The following is a 27,323-nucleotide window of genomic DNA, read 5'->3' as shown; positions in this document are numbered from 1 at the left end:
TGCCACTGCCAAATTGGAACTGGGGACGTCCAGCAGTACAGATCTCCTGCCCCCTCCCCCTTTTGTTTTGACAGTTTGGGGGAGGCTTGGGAGTTGTGGACGGGCGGCTGTTGCCCAGGAGGGGCGCAAGGTGCGCAGTTTCTCTGTCGGGCAAGGTGCAAAGCCCTTCTTTTGCACCCTGTGAAACAAAAACTGGGCAACAGCCGCCCGCCCGCGACTCCCAAACCTCCCCCAATCTGTCAAAACAAAGGGGGAGGGGGCAGGAGATTGGGGGAGGCTCGGGAGTCATGGGCAGGTGGCACACAGTTGCACAGTTTTTAAAAACTCTGTGCATTTATGTTTCGCAGGGTGCGAAAGAAGGGCTTTGCACCTTTATACAATACTCATGTGTGCTTGGGCCCAGGGTCTTTTGCCTCACCATCCTCACTACTGACTCCCTGTTGCTACTCAGCTTCAAAAAAGAAAAAAGTGTCCCCGGATTCATTGAAAAAAATCTGGTAACCATACTTTAGTTTAAATTCTCACATTGCAGGGGGTTGGATTAGAAGACCCTGGGGTCAATTCCAACACTATGATAATCTGTTTTGAACATTGGAAGAGCCCGTTCAGCTTCAATTAATACTTAAAAAAAATATTTTAGCCTCTTATGCTGAAACCCAAACATTTCACTGCTGTAATTTATCAGTAGTGACTATAACCACACGCTGGAAAAAATGATCATCCCTTGGCAAGGCAACTGCTTGAATTCTAAACAGGGAAGCAGCAGCAGTTGCATTCCACTTGGGCAGTTATGGTGTCATCAGCCTGTAATGCGGGTGTGAAAATGTATATGCTGGGGACATACAGGAGGAGGGTGCAGTGAGAGATGACGAAGCATTATTTTCATAAGCAGCCTGTGGGTTGCTATGGAATAGACCTGCCAACCTTAGCAGTCAAAAGTAATGTTTAACATACTTAAGGTCTAGCTGTGCAAATGAGTGCAAGGCACCTAACCTGTTTCTCTAGATTCATGGACATGCCATTGCTATGATGAAGCCAGTCTAGCATGCTGTTGTCAACAACGATGTAGGAAAGCTTATTTTCCCTCTTTTTCTGCCCCACCCTTGTCGCTTGGCTCTATTCTCTTATTTTCTGGTTCCAGGGCTGGCATCAACACATGGTGTACTTGGGCAGTGGTCAGGAGCCCAGAGGCCTTGCACGACCCTCAGTGCCTGCCTTGGGGCTTCTGAAATTGCTCTCCCCAGCCACCAAAATTCTTTCTGGACTCAGCTGTTCCCACAGCTGAAAGAGGAGTACTTGCTCCAGTCCATAGTCAATATTGTTGTATAATGTAAGAGGAAACGACTGCAGATATGTAGTGACTTAATGGCATAGGATCTGGCGACAGTTAAGGAATGCATGCCATTGTCAAATCTGTCATTCAAACATATTTTGAGTGCTGTACTCATTTATTTTAAGATTTGTATCCCGCCTTTCTGATCCACAGCAAAGTGTTGAAGGTGGCTAATATAATAAGGTTACCAGATGTCCCCGTTTCCCGGGGACAGTCCCCAGATTTATAAATCAGTCCCCTGACAAAATCCATCTATTTAGTAGGAAGTTGAAAAGTGTCCCTGGATTCATTGAAAAAAATCTGGTAACCTCCGGAGTGGGGGGAAACCAACCAGTACATCACGAAACAGTACAGACAATTTGTGGGTTTCCTCCTCGAAAAAAACTTATTTGACTCAGGGCTCTGAGCTTCTCCTGGGTTTAGCTACTGTTTTGCTTTCCCATGATGGCCTCGGATGATGCTGTGCAGAGGGCATTGTGGGAAATTAAAATGTTGGCTAGATCCAGCCACTCAGAGTTAGTCGTGGAATATGGCCAATGCCCTTGAGCTCAGTGGCAGAGCCCATACTCTGTGTGCATATAATTCAGCTCCTATAATCTCCAGTTAATCTTGGGTAGCAGGCCTGCGGAGAGCTCTACCTGAAACCTTGCAATGTCCCTGCCAGAGGAGTTAGCGCTAAGCTAGCGTGACCAATGGTCTTGGTAAGAGGCAACTCCATGCGTTCACAGGATGAGGGAAGCACAAAGAACAGACTGTGATTTGGTTGAGTTCCTGCTTAGCCTAATGGACACTTCAGCTTTTTAAATTGGTCCATTTTCAGCATTTACAAATCAATTCTGTTTTTGAAAGCCGACTCTCCCTCTCCTACATTGAAACGCCTCCCTGGCTTGCAGGCAGCGTGGAATATTTCAGTTTTGGCTGCAGATAACCCACATAGCACTGAAATATTTACTTAGCAACAAGCCGAAATAGTTCAGAGATTACAGTTTTGAACCTTTGGATCCAACAGCACAATCCTTACTGTGTTTGGAGACTTCTGTTTTTTTGCAGTATAGAAATGGGAGTGTAAATCCTTAAGAAAACACATGTTCATATATGGATATTGCAACAGTTAAGCTTTGCTTATTTTCCTTGGGAACCAAGCCATAAGGAGATCCAAAACAGATTCTTGTCTGTTTGCAAATGGATGTTTCTCCCCCAGGTTCCATGAAGAGTACTTTGCTGATAAACCCAAAGCCAGTTTCATGACTCATTACAACGGCAGCAATTAACATGCATTTGAATCGTATGAAAAATTGTGGCCTTCTAGATTATGTTATTCAGAACATCGCCAAGATAATTAAAAGCAAGCTGATGCCTTAAAGTCATGAAACATGGCTCCAGGTAAATGGATAAAGGGAAGTAAGTTCACAGATGATGTTCATGACTGAGAAGGCTTCTGTTGCTGGTAGCTAGCCACCTTTCTTGAGAAAGTGGGTGTACTGATGGATCTCTGGTGAGGATCTTAATAACTGGGGCATTTGCCAGATAGTTCTTCAGACAACCTAGTCCTAGACTGTTTTTAAACCAAGGATGGGAAATCTATGGTCCTACAGGTGTTGTTGGGTTGCAGTTCACATCATCCCTGACTATTGGGCATTCTGGCTGGGACTGATGGGATTTGGAGTCCAACAACGTCTGGTGGAGGAGCCACAGTTTCTCCCCCACTGATTTAGGCTTTCAAGCTTTAAGCCAGTGTGAAGCCAGGGCCTTGTTTCACTGTAGTCCGGCTATCTTCTCTGAAGGACACATGCAGATCCTTCATCATTGTGATCTGTCAGTGAGCAAGATACTTTTCTCTCTTTATTTTACTTCTTCATCTCAAAAAATGGCATCAATACAGAAAGGTTTTTTGAATCAGCAATGTGTGAATGAGAACAAAGCAGAAGCACTTCTCGCTGTTTCTCCTCTTGCAAATCCATGCACCATGGAGTGAAATTTGATTGGTATTGACCGATGCTTTTGGAGAGCTGATAGCATTTTTGTATTTATTGTGAACGAGTTTCCTTGGCCTAGAATAGTGTATAAACAAAATCACGAGCACTCTCCGTACACATGAAAACACTTTTATCATCGTGACAATCCTGACGGGTTTCCAGCTTAGAAAAGGCCATGTAATTTCTTACTTCCTCCGGGTATACATGCAAATCTATGTATGCCAACAGAATTGTTCCTTATAATTGCTTTAAGCCTTCTCAATTATTGGACCAATTTGGGGAGACATTGTTTGGGAAACAAGACTTAACATCTCCTTAGGCCATATGGTATATACCTTTAATAACTTACTCAAGATTGTCTCGATGGCAGAGTCTACTCCAAGGTAAATTGATTTCAAGGAATGGCTTTTAAATTGTTTTCAGAACGCTTTCCTTTCTGCGGTTTCCCCCAAAGAATTGTGGGAGCTGTAATACTAAGAGATGTGTTTGTGGTGCTGGGGGTGGGCTGCCTTACAGTATTGTTATTTTCCTTAGCAGATGCTCTTGGCTTGAGCGACATTTTTGTGGGCAGGACAGGGAAGTTATTTTCCAGAGAAGCGGTCCCCTAATTCTGTTACTCTCAGCTGTTGGTTCCACCTCAGTCTTGATTATTTTCTTCCAGCCAGGGGGTATATTTCACAAGTATAGTCAAGGGACCTCAGTGGAACTTGTACATTGAGGCCTTTTACCAGTTCTGCAAACGTATAAATATTGATCGCGTTCTAAAAGCTTGCTCCAACTCTGTGCTTTTTGTCAAAACCTTCGCCCTGAACAGACACAAACACCCCCCCGCTCTTTTTCTAATAGCCCGTAGTTATGCTGATAAAACTTTCATGAACATTGCTTCTTAAACATTCTCTGAATCTCTTTCTTGGAGCAATGATTACCCACTATTATTCCCGCCCGCCTACATCCTCATGATATCCTAGAAGAGCAGCAAAAAGAGGCCAGAATTCAGGCATAATGGAATTTCTCCTCTTGAGGAGCATTCATGCAAATAATGAAACACAGTAGAGGTCTCCTGTTGTAGCTGCTGACTGTCAGTGTATGACTTGGGAGGATAATAATGTTACCAGTGAGAGAGGGGAAAGGGGAGAGAGTGGGGACCACCGCTGCTGCTATTGTTGTTGTTCGGTCAGTGATGGAGAATGGTGGGATGTACAGCAGACTTGCAAATAAATATTCAGATATGTTGCCCCTCAGAAACACAGGAGCCTGCCTTCCCCTCACCTCACCCTCCCATTTTGCTCATATGTGGCACATGAATATCCCCTAAGGAAGAAACCTGCCAACCGTTTTCCATTCTGCAAAAAATTCCTGGCCTGATAAACTGCAGCGAATTCTTACTCTCCGCTGCAGTCAAATCAATAGATCTTTCCTGCACAGCAAAAAAAGTTACCTTACAATGCACTGGGTATTTTTAAAAATCCAGATCTGCAGTACTTTATACAAACATCAAAGACACGTGAATAATAATTGCCATCTCCATACAATAGTCCCTGCCTCCCACAATCAAAGCAAATAAATGTATTGAATCCTGGTTGCAGCCACTGTGAGTGGCTTTAGGGATCACCGCCTTATTAGGTCCAACTAAAATGTCGTAAAATAGTGAGCAAGCCTTCCAGTTCTTATTCAGACTGGATGTTCAACAAAACAGTGAGATGAAGGAGAAAGAAGACACTGGGCATGATGCTCAAGTTCCTAAGTCTGCAGTTCATTCCTGCCTTACGATGGAGTGCTCATTGCATTGGACTCTGCTAGATGCAAAACAGATTTCAGGGTTGAATTGTGCTGCTTAGGTGAGGAAAAACTACAGCTTCTCCATATAAAATCTGGCAGTGAATGATCACTCAGCTGAACAGCTGGGTCTCTTGTGAGGCAGACAGCAGAAGTAGAAAGAAATGTGACCATTTTCATATTGACAAAGTTGGGGGTTAAGTTTAGATGGTGCCCTGGGCCTATAGAAGATAAGTTGGGTGGTGACCGGAGACTTGTGATCTCAACAGTTAAATCACATCTTTTGAGTGCTAGGAAATCATCTTCCTTCAATTTTTATTTTTATTTTTTAAAAAATTTTTATTGGTTTTACAAAAAAATTTATAGACAATACAAACAAATAAAGAAACAAACAAACATGTATAATTTCGTATCCTTTTTTTCATAAACCTCACTTCTCCAACTCCCCCAAACCTCCCCTTTCTACATCCCAATTTCCAAAATTATTTCAGCAAATCCTAACACTTATTTTAATCCAATTTGTCCCTTATTTATTCTTTTCTTTTACTTAATCTTTTACCGCTGTAATCCCCTTTTTTCTAAAACCTCAACATTTTAGCATTCATTAATTTTATATTTCTTAAGATAGATTTTAAATTTTTTACAATCTTCATCCGCCGTCTCTTTCCCCTGATCATGGATTCTGCCGGTCATTTCAGCCAATGCCATATAGTCTATCACCTTCATCTGCCATTCTTCCAGGGTGGGTAGATCTTGGGTCTTCCAATGCTTTGCGACGAGTATTCTTGCTTCCTTCAATTTTTAAGAGCCCTGTCCTTCGACAGCCAAGTTCATTATTCTGCAAAGAAAAAATAAATTGTAGGTAGGCAGAGAATGCAACAATATTTCTCTGGTTTGCACAGTTTCCAATAAGGTTGTCAGGACATAGCCTCCTTTCCAGCCACGGCTTGTGAACATACTTGTGCTATACAGGCTTTTCAGTCAGACTCTGCTTCCCTTGCTTGGGTGTTGAAACAAGGGAAGAGCACCCATGACTACAGTCCTTAAGGATTTTGTGGCAGAAGGAGTGTTTCTCTTATGAAAGCTATGCTGTAATTTTATTCTGTGTGAACATTCCCCCCTCCCAGTGCCATTTCCCTAAAATAGGAAATCCTGGTTTAAATGCCACAGGATATTTTAATCATTGTAGAAAAGGCCTTCCCTTTCTTTTGTTCTGTTTTAAAAAAACAATGCTTTTTTAATTTGCCTTCCCTGTTGCTTGATATCTAAAAACAGCTCTTCCTGCTGAGATTTTAACACCAACAGGCTGTGAGTTCACCCATCACCGCCAAGCCCATGCATGTAAACATCTTATGTTATGGGCTGCCGCAAGCACCAGTTTCCCTGCCGCATTAAGTATCTGTAACATACATTTTCTTTGTTTAATACTTTAACAAGTAGGAAGAGGGGGAATTATTTCTATATCACATCTCTGTTTAATAGCAGAGAAAGACAATGGAGGACTTTGCTCTGCTTTGTTTCAGACAGTTTGCCTCAGTGCAGTTGAAATTGAAAAAATCGTTTGAGGAAACACGTTTCTCTTGTGTCGCAATTTTGACATGAATTGTGGGGTGGTCTGGTTAGTGGCAGGCCTGAGCAGAAAGTGAACCAGTGTTCACACACACACACACACACACACACACACACACACACACAATTTCCTAACTTTGCCAGGTCAATTTGGAAGTGGTTGGGGAGTGCGTCTGAGGTTGCCAACTTTTTTGGGCCCAGGGGCATATTTGCAAATTGGAAAAACTGTTGTGGGCACACACACGCACAACCGCAACCAAGCACACACCACAACTTCATTCTATTGCCAATTTATTTATTTCATAACGTTTCTACACCGCTTGATTGTACAAAAGAAACCTCAAAGCGGTTTACAGAATTGGCTGCAGCAATACTTTGAGCCTGATCTGGTCAGGATGAGGAGACCCTGCAGACATCAAGCGAGGTCTCTGGGGTGGGTGGGTGTGCTGGTATATGTGGTCTAGCTGGCTGCATTGTGAGGTCAAGCACTGCAAAAGAGCCGTGTGTAACAATGGAAACTCTTGCTCCAAATAAAACAGAACCATTTTCTTGCTGCCCAAGGCAATAGAGGTGGCGTTCGCCCACCACAGTGAAAGAAGAACTGCTGGCCTGTTAGGCGGATGTTCTCAAAGCACCACCAGGCAGTAGTTGTTCTTTTGCTGAGCTGCTGAGCCCTCACTGGGGTAGCAGCAGTTGGTGGTCTCCCAGAGCCCACGGTGTGATTGGCTTCCAATGGGAATCCTTGTTTGTTTCACGTAGTTATATGCCGCATATTCCTAGAATAGTCACTTAAGTCGGAGGTACCCAATGTGGTGCCCTTCACATGTTGTCCCACCATCCACTGCCGGCATGGCGGCTGGTTTGGGGATGGTGGGAGTTGTAGTCCAACAAGATCTGGAGACACCACACTGGCTTTGCCTGCTGTAAATGGTTTACACCTCAGATAACAAATCTTGTATCTCTCTTTCTATACAGAGCAATGAAACTAAATACAGTGGTACCTCGGGATGCGAATGGGATCCGTTCCGGAGTCCCGTTCGCATCCTGAATGGAACGTAAGACGCAACGGCGCGTCTGCGCGGGTCATGTTTTGCGGCTTCTGCGCATGCGCATGACGTCATTTTGAGCGTCTGCACATGAGCAAGTGGCGAAACCCAGAAGTAACATGCTCCATGCAGAGCGCAACCCGAAAGCACTCAACCTGAAGCACATTCAACCTGAGGTATGACTGTACCGTTTTGTATAATCAAATTCTAGAAAACACATAGCAAGAGTCAGGGAAGGTTTGTTGGAGCAGATGGACTTTCTGTTCCAACATGGGCAAATACCTCAGTCTAAGGGCATCCAGTGAACTTTCTAGCTGGGCTTTGAACCTGTATTCCCTACATCCAGACTTAATATGCTGCTTAGAAGAGTCTTAAATTTGATTTTTCAACGTCTTCCTTTAAGGGATTTGAGGGCGGTGCTAATAATATTCGACCAGCGTACTGGAGTTCTGGATTTGAGCATGTTGGCAGCATAGCAATGCACAGTGTGGACCATCTTTCTGGGTAGGAAATAGGACTTTGTATCCTAATGAAACGGACTGGCAGACTCTGGGGGTTATTTGATGTAAAAAAAAAGGTTCATGCTTTCCCCCTTTGGCTAAAGAACTTGGGGGAACATCCTGGCTCTATGGAGAAATCATCCCTTTAGCGTTGCTCAAGTTATTAAAATAACTGAAGACTCTTGATTTATTTTTTGAAGACACTGTCTTATGCATGGCACAGACACAGAACTTCTCTTCTCAGAAATTATTGTTCTTTGTAGATTAAAAACAAAACAATCACGTTCCTCTTTTTCCACAAGGAATCCTAGTAACCTCTGAGACGTCTGTCTGGATTTCTGCCCATCTTAGAGTTACTTGAGTTCAACAAACTCACTCTTAGCAAAGTTCATACAGGCCTGAAAAGTCTCCTCAGGCAGTTTTTACAGTTCTGCCTGGTAAAGCAACAGCCAGGCAAAGGCAGAAACCACACAATTGCCACATTGCGCCATTTTTTTGTTTCCTTCGCAAGAAATTCGTAGTACTTCCTCCGACATAAAAAGAAATCATTAACAGGAAACCTCAGGTTAAAACTTAGGAATTTATAATGAATTCTCTGTTTGCAATAAATGGGTGGGTCGTGGTTTGAAAGCGGTGTCATCTTGCTGAAAAATGGTTGATGGATTAACAAGTAGGTAAAATGATGTGGTGATTTAATTTGACTTATTTGGCTAGCCCTTCTGGCAAAACGTCAGTGTCATCAGGCAGTTCGGCTCTCTAAAGTTCCCAGCTGGTTCAAACCTCAAATAAGTGTTGTCACCCAGCCTTGGGACATTTTAAGCAAGTAAATTGTGTTAAAAGGTAAGAGCCCTTGGGGTGCATGGGAACCATTCTAAAAACCTCCAGTTATAGTATTTGTGTGGGCATGTTTATATATATTGTGGTTCATATATGTTGCATGAACTGTCAGTGGAAGTTCCAGAAAGGCAGGTATGCCTTCTTAAATTTAAAAAGTTCCTCTCAAATGTTTCATCCTAAAATGAGAGGGGGGAAAGAGAGAATTTTGTTTACATTCTGTCTTCTGAGCCTTTTATTACTATATTGCTTTCCAGGACTTGAAATTTAGGTCTGCTCTCTCTCTCTCAGTGGGAGTTCCCTTGCTGTGTGTACAGATGTTTTTTTTCTTTTACATAACCTGTACAACAAGACACAGCCCGTGTCAATCACAGACATAATTTTCCTCTCATCCAAAGTATCTCCACTATTGCTGAAAAGTGCTACCTCCTTTTTCAGGAAAGTCTGGAAACAAACATCTGCCTGACTGAAAACAGAGGAGCCAGAAGGAAAGCCTGAGATTTAGCTGCTGAGATTGCGCGCCATCATACCATACCAAGGGGAAATGAAAAATGATTCTGGATTTGGGGGCACTGGCTGTTTTCTTTCCCAGAGTTTGAAGGCAGTGAAATTAGGTCCCATTCCCCCCAAATTAGTCATGATCAATGACATAGCACCATAAATATACCTGCAGTTGGCTAATTGATTTGAGCCATGCAGGTAGTCATTGCCACATGCCACCACATGATTTGTGTGGCACGCAAGTAATAAAAGGATGTGCAGAGAGCAGGAAATCTGTCACATCTGTATCTGCCAGATGACAGGGATTCCCATTTGCATGAGTAATCGCTACACAAGTGCAGCAGTTTACCAATCTGCTCATGGGGCTGTGTGACATCGGCAAAATCAAGTGATAAGGCCCACATGGATTCCACCACTTCTCAAAAATAAATAAAATCTTGTAAATAGAGGAATTGCACACTAGACTTGACGTGTGTGCTATTTCCCTGTGTAAGTAAAGGTAAAGGGACCCCTGACCATTAGGTCCAGTTGTGGCCGACTCTGGGGTTGCGGCGCTCATCTCGCTTTATTGGCCGAGGGAGCCGGCGTACAGCTGCTCTGTCATGTGGTCAGCATGACTAAGCCGCTTATGGCGAACCAGAGCAGCGCACGGAAACACCGTTTACCTTCCCGCCAGAGCGGTACCTATTTATCTACTTGCACTTTGACGTGCTTTTGAACTGCTAGATTGGCAGGAGCTGGGACCGAGCAACGGGAGCTCACCCCTTTGCGGGGATTCGAACCCCTTACCTTCTGATCGGCAAGCCCTAGGCTCTGTGGTTTAGACCACAGTGCCACCCACGTCCCTATTTCCCTGTGTACAGAGAGGCTATCTTTCTTGGGGTGGGGGAAGAGATTTGCATATGCTTTCCCTCTCTGCAACATAAAATCCAGGAGAATATTTCATGTTTTGCTGATAGGCATATATAAAAGAGGAATACACTCCAGAAACTGGTGGTTAGACGTCTTGTGCTAAGCCTGTCATGGGAAACTCCCTGGGCCTCTCGGACCGTGCCGGTCCAAAAGTGATTGCTTTGGGTTGCTAGGCTGGCTTAAATGCCCTGCCTTAGCTAAGTCTTCTTTTGCAGGTTAACCTCTTCTCCACAGGTACGCGGGTGCTGCTACGCTATGGTCGCTGTTGAAGGGCCGGAAAGGAATTTTCTTTCATTGGCAGGTTTTGCCTTCCCTGTAGCAAAACGTCACAACTTTGGCTGTTTCAGGCCTTGGGCAGAATTCTTTAGTCTATATTCCCTAAATGGGGGGGGGGCATGAAGCGGTGACCCACGCCCCCACCTGCGGCAGCAATCCCAGGGTTCCCCGTCAAAGGGGTTGTTTTGAGGGGAGGCATTGGCCATACGCCGTTAGATTGTCATTGCTCTCCCCCGCGATGGTAGCAAAATGGCGGGCGGGCTCTCTCTGCTTGAACAGACGTTCTCCAGAGCCACCCCAATCCCCACATATCCTGATGTTCCCCAGATCCCCGGCCGGGGACTGGGAGGGATAAAAGCCCAATGCCTAAGCCAAGGTCTCCCTACATCTGAAGTTTTTAATAAAGTTGTGGCCAAATTTTAATCCCATAACACATTGTCTTGAGGCATTATTCCACGCAGGTGTCGCCCAGGGTTGGGGGGGTCTCCGCCTGTCCGCGCAAAACTGAATCTTGCTGAGCTGTGGGAGCAAAGATCTGGAACTTTGGCTTGAAACTCTTTCGCCCTTGCTGAACAAAGTTGCCTTTATAACTTTTTACAGTATCATTGCTATGTCATGATACTCCAGCATCAATATGCATTTGTCATTCCTTTCCCACTTTGATAGGTTATCAGATTGGGCAGTTGGGAGACTCTCACCACAGGGGACTCAATCTATTTATTACAGAGATAAATGCAGCAGTTGAACGAAGGGCAAAGTGAATGAATCATGAAAGACAACATGGAGAGCATAGGTCAGTGGACGGACTTTCCCTAGAAAAGTTTACACTACAAACTTATATTGGTTTTATATTAGATCAGCTTCAGAGCTCCCTCCGAAGAATTGTGGGATTTGTAGTTTATTGGCAATGCTAAGGAATTTCTGTGCAAAGGAAGAACCCTATACCACAATCCGATTTCACTGAACTACTGTTTCCAGTATTCTCTGGAAAGAAAGAAAGAAAGAGAGAGAGAGAGAGAGAGAGAGAGAGAGAGAGACAGAGAGAGAGAGAGAGAGAGAGAGAGAGAGAGGAAGGAAGGAAGGTACCCTGTTCTAGGTCTACAGTATAGATACATAGGGGGACGTGGGTGGCGCTGTGGGTTAAACCACAGAGCCTAGGACTTGCCAATCAGAAGGTTGGTGGTTCGAATCCCGCAATCCCATTGCTCGGTCCCAGCTCCTGCCAACCTAGCAGTTCAAAAGCACGTCAAAGTGAAAGTACATAAATAGGTACCGCTCTGGTGGGAAGATAACCGGCATTTCCGTGCGCTGCTCTGGTTCGCCAGAAGCAGCTTAGTCATGCTGGCACATGACCCGGAAGCTGTACGCCGGCTTCCTCGGCCAATAAAGCGAGATGAGCGCTGCAACCCCAGAGTCGGCCACGACTGGACCTAATGGTCAGGGGTCCCTTTACCTTTCTATAGCTACATATATCCCAAGTGCCCTGGCATCAAATTTCAATTTTATCAGGTAGCATTTGTGTAGAAGCCATTTTGAACATTCCCAATTGCTAGTGGTTGTTCCCAAACTATTTTTGCAGAGCCTCTGGCTTTCAAGCATAGCTATATAACAAAAGATGTATTTATTCTGAATGTGGTTATCCATGGTGTACCTCAGAGAGAAACTCCCTATTCTTCAGAGTTTTATTTGCATAGGAGAACTCTGCAGATCACTGTTCTTTCCCTCTTGTTGCAACCTAAGTTGGAGCCACTGTGTTGTACGTTAAAATTGGCAGGACCTGCTTTGTGTAACTCCACAAAGAAAAGGGGCATCATTTGGCTAAGGTCAAGTTGATTCAACCTATTTTCCTCCTTGCAGACCTGGGAGAAAATTATATGTTACTGTGGATTAGAATTACAGAGAAAGCCGAGAGACGGTCCTTAATGTTTGAATCAGAAGCACTTGACATTTGATATTTAAAGCCGTGGCAATATTGGCCAGTAGTACACAGAGCAACGTCTGTGTGGGGCTCTGGCTACTAACAGACCTGCAGCTTGAAGTTTCATATGGCACCATCTAGCTTCTCCTTGTGGGGAGGAGGACACCTGCCTCCTAATGGAGAAGTCCTATTGCTTATTTTGTGGTTTTTAAAAATTAGAATGGCCAACTAAGTATAGGCCACGAGCTTCAATTTCTCTATTGCTGGTTTTAGCAGTCATGCAGCTTCCCACATGGAACTCGGGAGACGTTTGCAAAATTGGAAAGTTCTAGCTAAAAGAGTTCATGGTCTCATTAAAAAGAAAAAGGCGTGTGCCATTGCAAATTGCTGCTTTGAAAGTGCCTGCAATTACAAATTACAACGGAGAAATGGACTGGTAATAGAGTTAAATACATAATACACTGAAAAGCTGTTACAAACGTATATTTTGGGAAGTCGTCTGGGTGTTGTCTCTGCATTTAGACACCTCTCCAGATATTGTAACCAAATTTTGCTTGGTGGTTCCTGAGATCAGGGAACAGGTTTGGGTCCTTGGCTGGATCTATACTGATAAAAAAAAACCGCTATAGGGGAAAACACTATAAAAACTCTCAATGCAAAATCCCATTGGTGATGGATCACTGCTCTGCAGCGCCATCTGGTGTCACATGTTTATAAGCCGAGTCCTTTGTGTGGATACAGTTGGGTGCCATTTTGAATCAAGTTTGTAGACCAGGGGTCAGCATACTTTTTCAGCAGGGGGGCAGGCCACTGTCCCTCAGACCTTGTGGGGGGCCAGACTATTTTTTTGGGGGGGGATGAACGAATTCCTATGCCCCACAAATAACCCAGAGATTTAGTTTGCCTACCTATATTGTAGACTGAGCCTTTCAAAACTACACTGATTTTTGTTTGTTTGTTTGTTTCTTAGCATTCCCAGCCAGTGCTAGGTATGAAACTGCTAGTAACCAATAAAGCTGTAGTTGATTTTTATATTGTTTTGTTATCCACATGAAAATATGTGTGGAAGCACTGACTGATGGCGGCTCCACAGTGTGTATGCACAGGGGAAAACGTCACACTTGACATTGCATGAGATGAGCAGCAGTTTTGTGCTCTGTCCCTTTCAAGGCATGGTCCCCAGCACTCATGTCACAGAAAAGAAAATATTGTTGAAAGTCTGTAATGTGCAAGTGGGTCAAAAATATAGCCTAAGGAGGGTAAAACTGTTGAGAATTAACAGAAGATGAAAGTTTTCTCACTGAAAGACTCCATAGGATTTAGGATTTAGCTGAGGCGCTCTGTAAAAGCAGGGAATTAGACAACCTTAAATTACATTTGATTGCTTCCAGGGTTTAAAGCCGGTTGGCAAGCACACAAAACTAAGCTCCTCAAATGGTAAATTCCTAAGAGAAACAATCCCTGCTATTCCTGAGTTCCTCATACAGCCCTTTAATTTTATTTTTAGCTTTGTTTTATATCAAGGAACGATGAGACGTCACTGGCCATGTTTCAAAATTTGCACATCCTCTAAAAATAATAAATCACACAATTTAATAAAGGGCTCTCCAGTCCTTCCATTGGGGCAGCGAGGGAGAATCAGAGGGAGGAAAAGATATTTCGGAAGCATCAAAGTGTAACCCGCAAGGGAAATTCAGAAGAACAAAGCGAAGGAGCCAAACAGAAAAGCTTATTTATTTGCAAAATAATCATGCTCAGTCTTCTGGAGGTTGTAAGCCAACAATTGTTTTTATGGCCTTCAGATCTTTGTTTTGAATGCTGGCCTTACCTCTTCCAGTAGAGAGGATTTTTATTTTATTTTAATCAGTTAAATGACACATCCAAACCCAATGTAAATGCCTCTGTAAGAAGACACACAAAGACTGTTATCCCCCAATCTGTCTGGCAAAAACGGACAAACCCTGCTTTTAAAAAACGATAGAGCGTTTATTTCATAATTACAAGTAGACTATTTTAGAGCACAGTAAGATGGGATTAATCCCCCCCCATTAACGTAATAGCAAACAAATACGGGTTAGATTAGATTAGAATTTTGTTTTTTTGAAAGGATACTCTATTGACAGATCAAGGCCCAGTTCCAGTGTGATGCTGTCTGTCTGGAAACTATGGTTTGCAAATCAGGAGGCAGTCTTAGGAATGCCTGCCTGCACATCTACTAAGCCATAGTTGAGGCCATCCGTGGAGGGGAAGGGGAATTCATGCCGCTGAGCAGAAGACTGAAGGGGTCAAAACATGTCTCCCCAAGGCTCTTCCCTGTTTTACATGTCAGCATTGTATCTTCTCCGGTCTCACGGCTAGAATCCTAAGCTCACTCACGAGGTGGGGAGTCAGCTACGTTGAACTCGGGAAAAGCTGAAAGTGACTACTGTATATTTTCAAAAGGACTTTAACAATATCATGTGTTTTTAAATGCCAGTTTTTTCATCAGACTGCATGCTGGAAATAAGATTTAGAACAGGGGTAGTCAACCTAACTCCTGCCCACCTAGCAGTTCGAAAGCACGTCAAAGGTACAAGTAGATAAATAGGTACCACTCCGGCTGGAAGGTAAATGGCATTTCTATGCGCTGCTCTGGTTTGCCAGAAGCAGCTTAGTCCTGCTGGCCACAAGACCTGGAAAAACTGTCTGTGGACAAACTCCAGCTCCCTCAACCAGTAAAGCAAGATGAGCGCCGCAACCCCAGAGTCGGTCACGACTGGACCTAATGGTCAGGGGTCCCTTTACCTTTACCTTTAGGCAACCTAAGGCCCGGGGGCCGGATCTGGCCCAATCGCCTTCTATATCCGGCCCGCAGATGGTTCGGGAATCAGTGTGTTTTTACATGAGTAGAATATGTCCTTTTATTTAAAATGCATCTCTGGGTTATTTGTGGGGCATAGGAATTCGTTCATCCCCCCCCCCCCCCAAATATAGTCTGGCCCACCACAAGGGACCTGAAAAAGGTTGTTGACCCTTGATTTGGAGATGTGGAGTTAACCAGGGCTATTGACTGTTTGGCTCCGAAGCGCCCTCTCCGATTGCATGGAGCCCGGACAGCCCCGTGGTTTTCCACGGATCTGAGGGCAATGAAACAATCGTTGAGACGGCTAGAGCGCCGGTGGCGGATAACTCATTCCGAATCTGACCGGACACAGGTTAGAGCTCAACGTCGAGCCTACCAAGTGGCGATAGCGACGGCGAAGAAGAATTTCTTCACCGCCTCTATTGCATCTGCAGAAAACAGCAGCAGGAGACTTTTTCAGGTGGTTCACAATTTAGCGGAACCACCTGCAACATCGGGGCCCAGTACGGGCCACATGTTCTCCTGCAATGATTTTGCAAAGTTTTTTGCAGATAAAATCGCCCAGATTCGGGAAGAAGTAGACTCCACCGTGGGAGCAGGGCCGGGGTGGGAGAGTGCTAGAGTTCTGTCTAGTCAAGTTGAGTGGGATCAATTTCAATCTGTTACCTCCGAGGATGTGGACAGGCTGCTTGGACGAGTGAAACCAACCACCTGTCTCCTGGATCCTTGCCCATCCTGGCTTATAAAAGCTAGCCGGGAAGGACTGGGCGATGGGCTTCGTGGGGTGGTGAATGCTTCCCTCCGTGAGGGAGCCTTCCCAGACCCGCTGAAAGAGGCGGTTATTAAACCGCTTCTTAAAAAACCATCTTTAGATGCGGCCACGATGGCCAACTATCGCCCAGTCTCAAATCTTCCATTCCTGGGCAAGGTGATTGAGCGAGTGGTTGCTGAACAACTCCAGGCACGCCTGGAAGAAGCGGACCATTTGGATCCCTTCCAGTCGGGATTCAGGCCTCATCATGGGACTGAAACTGCCTTGGTCGCACTGGTTGATGATCTCCGGCGGGCTAGGGACAAAGGTGAGAGCTGTTTCCTAGTTCTGCTGGATCTCTCAGCGGCGTTTGATACCATCGACCATAGCATCCTTCTGGACCGTCTTGAGGGGCTGGGAGCTGGGGGCACTGTTATACAGTGGTTCCGCTCCTTCCTCCTGGGCCGTGTTCAGAAAGTGGTGGTGGGGGATGAGTGTTCAGACCCTTGGGCCCTCACTTGTGGGGTGCCTCAGGGTTCTGTCCTCTCCCCCATGCTTTTTAACATCTATATGAAGCCGCTGGGAGAGATCATCAGGAGGTTTGGGCTGGGTGTTCATCAGTATGCGGATGACACCCAGCTCTACCTCTCTTTTAAATCAGAACCAGTGAAGGCGGTGAAGGTCCTGTGTGAGTGTCTGGAGGCGGTTGGAGGATGGATGGCGGCTAACAGATTGAGGTTGAATCCTGACAAGACAGAAGTACTGTTTTTGGGGGACAGGAGGCGGGCAGGTGTGGAGGATTCCCTGGTCCTGAATGGGGTAACTGTGCCCCTGAAGGACCAGGTGCGCAGCCTGGGAGTCATTTTGGACTCACAGCTGTCCATGGAGGCACAGGTCAAATCTGTGTCCAGGGCAGCTGTTTACCAGCTCCATCTGGTACGTAGGCTGAGACCCTATCTGCCTGCGGACTGTCTCGCCAGAGTGGTGCATGCTCTGGTTATCTCCCGCTTGGACTACTGCAATGCGCTCTACGTGGGGCTACCTTTGAAGGTGACGCGGAAACTACAACTAATCCAGAATGCGGCAGCTAGACTGGTGACTGGGAGCGGCCGCCGAGACCATATAACACCGGTCTTGAAAGACCTGCATTGGCTCCCAGTACGTTTCCGAGCACAATTCAAAGTGTTGGTGCTGACCTTTAAAGCCCTAAACGGCCTCGGTCCAGTATACCTGAAGGAGCGTCTCCACCCCCATCAGTCTGCCCGGACGCTGAGGTCCAGCGCCGAGGGCCTTCTGGCGGTTCCCTCACTGCGAGAAGCAAAGCTACAGGGAACCAGGCAGAGGGCCTTCTCGGTAGTGGCGCCCGCCCTGTGGAACGCCCTTCCAGCAGATGTCAAAGCGATAAACAACTACCTGACATTCAGGAGACATCTTAAGGCAGCCCTGTTCAGGGAAGTTTTTAACGTGTGACATTTTACTGTATTTTTGGTTTTTATGGAAGCCGCCCAGAGTGGCTGGGGAGGCCCAGCCAGATGGGCGGGGTATAAATAATAAATTATTATTATTATTATTATTATTATTTAGAAGGTGTATACAACACATGTAACTCCCGTAACAAGCAGCACATGCAGGAAATTAGTTTATTGTGCTCTTCTGGCACTCCTAATTAGCTTTTATGATTCCTCTTTTTCTTCTTTATTACTTGGATGCTTCTGCTTAAGAGCATGCCATTTCTTTCCCCGGGCACTGTGGTTCCCTGCATGTTTAGGTTGTGGCGGAGACACTGCCTTTGCTTTCCAGGAGGTGCAACGGCCATGTCCCAAGTCGGCCAGCTGTCTAGTTGCACTCAGTGGCAAGTCTGCTTATCTGCACTAAGGCTTACTGAAGCTGCTGCGGAATTTGTCCTATCCTGTACAGTTTGGCGTACCCCAAAAAAGTAATGCCTGCAGCTAGTGTTTATCGCACAGGGGCTGCTGGAATTGTGCCTGTGGGCGCAAGGGTACCGTGAGCTCTTCTCCTGGCACCCATGAAGCCTCTGGCACACCTCTTCCATCACTGCCCCTTGGTCACGAGAAGCCTTGGGTGGCTAGCGTTTTCTCCCTGTAAAAGCACCGTATTTTTCACCCCATAGGACGCAACGGCCCATAGGACGCACCTAGTTTTTTGGGGGGGAAATAAAGAAAAAAATTTATCTCCCCCCCAGGTGCGGGGCTGGGGTGGGGGAAGCCCGAGCTTCCCCCGACCCCAGCCCCCAGAACAGGCTGCTATCCGCAAGCCGTGGGAGAGCTGTGCGAAGTCGCGCAGCTCTCCCACGGCTAGCGTAGAGCTGCGCGAAGCCCGAAGCTTGGGGCGTGCTGAGATCAGCGCGCCCCAAGCTTCTGGGTGCAGGCAAGCTCTCCGCTAGCTGTGGGAGAGCTGCGTCTCCCACGGCTAGCGGATAGCTTCCTGAAGCCTGGAGAGCGAGGGGGGTCGGTGCGCACCGACCCCCCTCGCTCTCCAGGCTTCAGAGAAAGCCTGCATTCGCCCCATAGGACGCACACACATTTCCCCTTCATTTTTGGAGGGGGAAAAGTGTGTCCTATAGGGCGAAAAATACGGTAAATAGAGCTAAGTTGGAAGAAGGATGCTTTCCCACTGCCTCTTTCCCGTTGAGGTGCTTTTCAAGGTTCAAATTAATTTTGGTGTGTTTGCTCATTCTTATTTTACCTTTGGAAGTGAGAGCTGGACCATAAAGAAGGCTGGTTGCCGAAGAATTGATGCTTTTGAATTATGGTGCTAGAGGAGACTCTTGAGAGTCCCATGGCCTGCAAGAAGATCAAACCTCTCCATTCTTAAGGAAATCAGCCCTGAGTGCTCACTGGAAGGACAGATCGTGAAGCTGAGGCTCCAATACTTTGGCCACCTCAAGAGAAGAGAAGCCTCCCTGGAAAAGACCCTGATGTTGGGAAAGACGGAGGGCACAAGGAGAAGGGGACGGCAGAGGACGAGATGGTTGGACAGTGTTCTCGAAGCTATGAACATGAGTTTGACCAAACTGCGGGAGGCAGTGGAAGACAGGAGTGCCTGGCGTGCTCTGGTCCAGGGAGTCACGAAGAGTCGGACACGACTAAACGACTAAACAACAACATTTTATCTTTGAAAAAATGAAGTTTGTGTGCACACTCATTCAGTGTGTGTGTGGCATGCTGATGGGGCAAGGAGACGGCACCCATGGCACTTGCTCAAAAATCAGAAAAACAAAATGTTCCCATGGGCCAAGAAAAGTTGATGATCTTTGGTTTAGCTGCTTGGAAGGAGAGGAGGAAGGAGTCGTTTCTGTTTCCTGCATCCTTCAACAGGGTTCGAGTTAGGGTAGCCGATACTTAGGTATTATTACCAAAGATGGGTGCCACCCCCACTCTCTGCCGAGCAGTAGCAAGATTCCAGCGGGTTCCAGGCACTCACCAGGGGCTGTGCTCCTTTGGAGAATTGAAGGTGCGGCAGAGATAGTCGTAGCTTTAAGAAATGTGCTTTATTCACATACTTACACCTGAGTTTAGATGGAGAGAGTCCAGATCTTACAGCATGGTCCTCTCAAGAGGGGCTTCTTCCCCATGGCAGTGCAGCACTGGAGTCAAAAGCAGCTTTCCCAGCCAGCCTTCAGCCAGCCTGCCCAAGATGGATCTCTCTCTTTGTCCTCTCCCTCTTCTTCCCAGCATGCCTTTCTGTATATACTTTCTTCTCCTGTCCCCTCAAGCACACACCTCATCACCATGGCACCCTCTGTCTGCCCAGACCCAAGAAATCCTCTTGGATGGGCTGTCAACACTTTTTCTCAGGTTCATGCCTCTGTCGCAGGTGAGGCCTCACTAGACAGGAAGCTTAGCCTGTGCTTTTCCACTGGCCTCCAACCTTCCATTCAATGCTCCAAATAATCAAAATACTACCACTAGGGTTTGAACCCCACTCAAAAAAACTATAACAGTATGAACATCAGAATAGTTGGGGTCTTATGGGGTCTCCCTGTGGCAAAGTTAAATAAGGCACTGTTGTTATTCCAGAAGGAAGAACTCTTGGGGGCTTTCTGGTATTGTTTAAGTACAAATGGCAACCATTTTAGGTGTGTCCAAATGGCATGCGATAGCCGACACGTGGGTCCTTTTGGACCCGGAAAAAGGCAAAACGAGGGCGTGGGGCAACGTAACCGGGGGGGGGGGTCATGCTTATCCATGTTCTGCTGAAGGTGGGAGGTGCTGGAGGTGGGAATGGAGCCCCCGTGCGAAAAGGGCAGCGCCTGTATAATATGGGAGAAATCCCTCAAGTTAGCTGACAGAGAAGCACATCACTACCAGCCCTAGGCAAAATGTCTTGGAAGAACTCAAGGAGTAGTAATATTCATCTGCTGCAGATAGCCTTACAAAAAGCCACCCCATTTCATCTGAACTTCAGTGTATCCCCCCCAAACCCCAAAAACTTTCTTTTTCTCTTTAACTGCTTGAGTCATGGTTAACTCCTTTGCCTGCTTTTGCTATGAAGAAATTTATTAGTACTGAATTAAAAAGTCATACTTTCAGTTCTTTAACTGATGCAATCTGCATTACCGGGTGTGTGTAGGAGACAGTAGGTTTTTTAAACCTGCATTTCCATGGAAACAAAGATCCAAGAAGAATAAAAATGATGGGAACTGTGTGGCAGGGAGTGTAACTGCTTCTAGACTGTTGCTACTTTTTGAGAGGCTTAATTGCATCCAGGGAAAGTCATGTTGTTCAATTAAAGATTCGGTGATTCTAAGTGGATTTGCTGCTGTTGCACAACAAACCTGCTTCCCACCCCCGCTTTTTGCAGGAAGGAAAGTGATGAGGAAAGTGTGGGATAAGAATTGTTTGATGTGACATCATATAACCTCAGGCTCAATCGCCAGTTGAACAAGTTACTTAGGGATGGATGGAAAAAACACGCCAAATCCCACTTCATACATGATCAGCTTAAGAACCTTCCTAGCATTGTGAAAAATGTGTGAGTAATTTTATGTTGCCATGTTGAAACATGACACAGACAATATATTATCTTTGTCAGAAAGCCTTTGTTTGTTTTCCCAGTGTCAAATAAGTGAGTTACTGTGTTGACTACAGTGGTGCCCCGCAAGACGAATGCCTCGCAAGACGGAAAACCCGCTAGACAAAAGGGTTTTCCACTGTTCGATGCGCTTCGCAAGACGATTTTCCCTATGGGCTTGCTTTGCAAGACGAAAATGTCTTGCGAGTTCCTGCGGAGTTTTTTTCCTTCCCCCCCCTTTTTCCCAAGCCGCTAAGCCACTTATCAGCGGATCCTAAGCCGCTAAGCCGCTTATCAGCTGATCCGCTAAGCCGCTTAACAGCTGAGCCGCTAAGCCGCTTATCAGCTGATCCGCTAAGCCGCTAAACCGCTTATCAGCTGATCCGCTAAGCCCGCTAAGCCGCTAATAGCGCTAATCCACTAAGCCGCTAATGGGCTTGCTTCGCAAGACGAAAAAACCGCAAGACGAAGAGACTCGCGGAACGGATTCTTTTCGTCTTGCGAGGCACCACTTTATTGTGAATTTCTTAGGCGCCTTTGCTAAACTTCCCACCATATTCAAAATATATTCCCAACTGATGGCTTTATTTCAATTCTTCCCTTACCCGTTGATGCAAAGCTCAGTGACATAATTTATCTCTTTCTCATCCATCACTCATGCAACGTTTTCAGCTATGAATGGCTGCTCTTTTGTTGATGGGCAGATACAGTGGCTTCTTGTAAGAGCTTCTGTTCTGGACGATGGTGTGCCATTGGTACCACCAGATACGGGGCTACGAAACCTTACAAGCCTGGTCCCTGAAAGCTACGGAAGACAATAGGCTTGTGTTAGCCGATTGCAGTTAGCCAGTAAGGAAGCCCAGTTGTTGCTTTTAAGTCTATACCTCCTTTTTATGAATGAGTTTAAGGATCTCTTCTGCAGTCGGTACAACATTGGCAGGTGGCTATGCCTGCCTCTCCCATTAGCTGGTTGATAGTGGATGAAGGCAAATGACCATGTGACAACTGATGATATGAAGTATTTGCAGACTGGGAGATAATGTTTGCACCTGCCAGGTGTGTGAAGGCTGCTTGCCTTCACACATTGGGAAAAACACTGTTCTTCCCAGTTCAATGGGGATTCTTCTCTCCCTTGGCTCTCATTGACTCCTTCCCCTTGAACGCATTTGTACCAGGTCAGGACACAAGTATCTTCATTTTGTACCCAGAGAGAGCTGCTTTGATTTCCTTAATTTAGGGGTTCTCATTGTGTCAAAATTTTGGAACTGTCCGTCTGACCAGGATGAAACAAACAAGTATATTGTGCCAAGAATGACTTTGGGTCTCTGTGGATTCTCTGGTACATTCCAGGTACACCCTGTTCCTTGGTGGGTTGAAGCCAGCTGGCCAGGTGTGAATGAACTTGTCTTTCTGCAACTTGGCAGACTGGGCTTACGGTTGAGTTTAGGAGGTGAGGCCAAGGCAATCTGAGGCAGCAGTGAGAGCTAGTTGCTCTGATTAGTGAGCAGCGCGGAGGAATCCTGACCCAGAAGCCTTTAAAGGGGCCAAAAGGTTACCCACCTGATCTGCTGTGGCTTACTAGAATAAATATTAGGCTTCCTTGTTGGTGCAACTGGTCTCCCTGCACTTCTCACCATTTCACCCCAGTTGACTGGTGGCACACCGGTGGAATTTCTGATCCTCCTTAAGTTGCCAGTTGGAGACTCACTGTGGATTTGAGTTCTGGACTCTACACTGTGCCTGTTCTGTGGATGATTATTCTCTAAGGCTGTCAATATAATTGCTGAATTATTATTTTTTTAAAGTCAACCTTTGTAGCCCTTGGAGGAGTGTAATCTATTGGACAGCCAGCAATAACTGCCTCCTATTTTTAGATCAGTTGCACTGCATGTCCTGTAAAAACCACAGAGGATATCCAATCAGTTCTGCTTTCTACACCAGCCATGGATGCCAGGTTGCCTTGTGCCGTTTAAATAAATGATCTCTCCTTCCCTATGCAGTGCTATAAATCCTTGCTTGGTGCTTACGCTTCTTTACGAGCCTCGTGTTTTCATGAGTCAGCACAGGGGTTGGGCTAAAGTCAATGGCAAACTCTCATTTCTGTCTCTCTGCTTCTCTTTCTACAGCATTTTGGGGCATGTGGCTCTATCTGCGTGACCCATTATAAGAAAAGGTTGCCAGAATCAATTTGGTTTTTATTAGGCAACTTTGTAGATGGGTTTAATTATACAGAGCAGCCTATTCGAGTAATGACAAATGGATGCAATAACAGCTGTTGTTGTCATTAATAGTATTTTATAAATTCAGGAATCATCTTTCACGTGAGTCTTAGGGTGATTTACAAACCTAGCATAAAAGCAACTAAAAATAGTTTTCTAAAATAGGAGAAAAACAACCAAAGTTCGGTTTACAAATCATACAAAAGGAACATCTATGGCAGAAATCTTTTCACCCAGCTGGAAAAGCTAATTGAATTAAAAAATGTCTTTGGCTGTTTCCACTGGCTGGAGCCAGTGTGGTGTAGTGGTTAAGAGCGGTAGTCTCGTAATCTGGGGAACCGGGTTCTCGTCTCCGCTCCTCCACATGCAGCTGCTGGGTGACCTTGGGCCAGTCACACTTCTTTGAAGTCTCTCAGCCCCACTCACCTCACAGAGTGTTTGTTGTGGGGGAGGAAGGGAAAGGAGATTGTTAGCCGCTTTGAGACTCCTTAAGGGGAGTAAAAGGCGGGATATCAAGTCCAAACTACTACTACTACTACTACTACTACTACTACTACTACTACTACTACTCTTCTTCTTCTTCTTCTTCTTCTTCTTCTTCTTCTTCTTCTTCTTCTTCTTCTTCATCTTCTTCCGGAAAGTACAGATTTTGAGCACCTGTCTTATCTCAGCAGAGATGCTGTTCCACGAAACAGGGGAAGCCCTTCTCCAAATTACTGTGGCGCGAGCTTTTGGTATGTTAGGAACTTGAAGGAGAAACTCCCTTGCAGGTTGTAGTGCCTTTCTGAGTATTTAAGGCATAAGGCAGTCTCTCAAGCAACTCGATTCTGTAGCATCTCATATGTTAGCACCAAAATATTGAACTGCAGATGGGGAGCCCATGCAGATCCCACAAACAAGGTGTTGTATGCTTGTGCCAGTCTGTCTCCATAAGCAGCCTAGGTGTTGTTCTGCCAGTGCACCTGTAGCCTCTGGACTAACCTCAAGAGTAGCCACACAAAGAGCCCATTACAGTAATCCAGTGTTGAGGCTACCAGTGCATGTGGTCAAACTGTCAAGATCCAGGAATAACCTAGCTGTCTTAAAAGCCAAAGCTGCTAAACAGTACCCCAGCCGCTGAGGACAACTGTGTCCACGGTGATGGATCTAGAAGCAGCCTCAGACTAAGTACCTTCTCCTCCAGGGTGTCCTGAGTCTATTGCAGATGTCATGGAAAGGAAGGAAAGTGAGAGGCTATCAAGAAGCTGGAAGTGGACGACCACAGGGAAGGTCACAGTAGGCTGCGGAATGAGAAGATGGGATCCCAAGAAAAACTCAGCCCAGAGAAGGGCCCCAGCAGGCTGAGAGGAGCAGGCCCAGATCCCAGGGACATGCCTTGAGGGCTGCCACAAGAGTATTCAGCCCCACAATGCTGAATACTCCAAGCCCAGTGTCACCCACCAAGGAGCTGCCTCTGCTGCCCTCCCGTTAGCCAAGAGGGCTCCCCTCCTGGGGAGGTATCTGGGGCAAAGCTGGTCTAACTCCATCCCTCATCTTCAATTGTCCACTGTGCCAGAGATGGCCTTCAGCAGCACCCCCAGTCTGTCTCTTATGCCCAGCACCAGGTCCGGGCCCTCAATACCAAGCCAGGTGGAGACGTTTCCTGGTATGTAAGAGAAGATTTATGGACTCCAGTGGCAGGGCCCTCCTCCCTTGACCGCCATGTCTGTGATTCTGTGGACCATATGATGTGCTTTTGTGACCCATTATCCCTAGAAGCGGTGGTTAGCAGTAGCTGGAGTGACTCTTCAAAAGACAAGGATCTTTTGCGAATACTTGGAATTAGCAAAGTTGACTGATTTGATAAGACAAAAACCAAAAACTATAATCCAGAAACAATGGAAATGTCTAAATAATTCTTTATGTAGACAAGGATTAAATGTAAGGTATTGGTTGTGTTTAGAATAGACTTATGAAAGATTTAGAAAACATACTGATTAGAATATTTGTCTAAGATTGTATGGGGAAAATATGAAATAACAGATACAATCTTGCTTAAAATGTATATAGGAAGTGCAGTGTAAGCAATGGAAGTCAATCAATGAAATTTTATTATTATTTTCATATCGTGATATTTGTAGAATAAATTTGGAAGAAATTCTTCCAACTTTTCTTCTTCTTCTTCCTTTATTTTTTCTTCTTCTTTTTTCTTAGCTTATTTTTCTCTATTTTTTCCTTTTTATGTATATGTGCTTATTTGAAGTGTACGTATTTGCAGTGTTTTGCTTATATTTTGTAACAATTATGTTAAATAATTTTTTAAAAAAAATGAAAAAAACCAAAAGGCAAGGATCAGGCAAATTTGTAGGGAGTGGATATATTTTGATTAACTGTGAGAGCAAAACGGAGCTTCTAGGTTCAAAACGGTGGACCTATTAATACCTGACTTTCAGGATAAATCACAGGGCTTGTTTTGCCCCCTGCACGTCTTGCTTGTGAACTTCCCAGAAGCACCTGGTTAGCCAAGGTTGACAAAGAAACGCTTCACCACTTTGCTCCTCTGGCTGATCTAGCAAGGCAGCTCTTCAAACAAACATAGCAGTCAAGGAGCTGCCTTTCAGAAGTAAATAAAGCAACTCCCACCTCACGCTCTTGGTTCTTGCACGCAGCATTCTGGTATGCTAGTTGGGTTCTCAGCCAAGAACCTGCTTGCGCACGCTGTATCAGAGCAGTCAAAGTCAGCTGTGTCCAGGGAAGTAGCGTAAGCCCTTGCAGATCATTCTTTTGCAAGATAGATGGGGATTTAATGACAGCGTGGGACTGCACCGTTGTAAATGGCTGGCTAGCATGCCATATGAGGGTTTTCAAACTTTCAGGAGCTACTTTTACTTGGTTTTAAAATGACTTCTTTTGCTGTTTTTTCTCTTCCAGCATCAAGCTTTTGGCTGTGCAGGAGCTGGTGGACAGAGATGCACTGGAAAAGGTATTTTCACCTGTTTGTAGAGCTTGCACACATCTTTTCAAGCACAACTCTTTTAGTTATAGGATTCCCTGTTTATTGTGATTCATATAGTATAGATCTCCTTTACTTCATACTACACATTGCACCAGATATAATGCTAGTTGGGCATGGTAAGGATGGACTGCAGTGATCTTTGGGCTTGTGTGGCCGCACCTCCTCCCACTTCTCTTTTGTGCAACTGTGAGAAGGAGTGTGGACGTTTCCTTTTCTGTTTTAGATTTGCAGCAACTTGCGATGTTGTCTGGACCTGAACAAACTAACCCGTTTTAACTGTGGTTAGTGAAAACCTGCCAACTTGAAACTATGGTTTATGAAGCTGGCTTGTTTCAACAGAACATGGTTAAGATTAGCCACAGTTTAAGTTTCAGATAACATGTTACATTCATAGAATTGTAGAGTTGGAAGGGACCACGAGGGTCATCTAGTCCAACCCCCTGCAAGGCAGGAATCTTTTGCCCAACTTAGGGCTCGAATCCATGACCCTGAGATTAAGAGTCTCAAGTTCTACCAACTGAGCTATCCCAGCTGTTAAACTGTAGTTAATCTAAATTTCTCATCTCCTTCTGGTAGCCGTGCCAGATGGGAGGAGACAGTGCACAAGCTCAAGGCTTGTTGAGACTTATTGTTGTAATGCTAAACCATGGTTTAGCATGACACCTGAATGCAGTCAGTGCACAGTCTTCCCTGTGAGAAGCCAAGTTACAGGGAACCAGGCAGAGGGCCTTCTCGGTGGTGGCACCCTGTGGAACACCCTCCCACCAGATGTCAAAGAGAAAAACAACTACCAGACTTTTAGAAGACATCTGAAGGCAGCCCTGTTTAGGGAAGCTTTTAA

General features: G+C 45.5%; 1 protein-coding gene across 1 annotated transcript in view; it reads left to right on the top strand.

Moving 5' to 3' along the window:
• The window catches only part of EEPD1 (endonuclease/exonuclease/phosphatase family domain containing 1), a 63,823-nt gene that overhangs the window by 16,813 nt on the left and 19,687 nt on the right, over positions 1 to 27,323 (top strand). Inside the window, exon 2 of the mRNA XM_081165176.1 lies at positions 26,398 to 26,449. Coding sequence (XP_081021302.1) covers positions 26,398 to 26,449 — 52 coding nt within the window. The remainder of the gene's footprint in view (positions 1 to 26,397; positions 26,450 to 27,323) is intronic.

The sequence above is a fragment of the Podarcis bocagei genome (assembly GCF_964188305.1).
Source record: "Podarcis bocagei genome assembly, chromosome: 12".
In the NCBI taxonomy this organism is placed as follows: Eukaryota; Metazoa; Chordata; class Lepidosauria; order Squamata; family Lacertidae; genus Podarcis; species Podarcis bocagei.
Note: the sequence above shows the minus strand (reverse complement) of the source record. Positions and strands in the feature narration are given on the sequence as shown.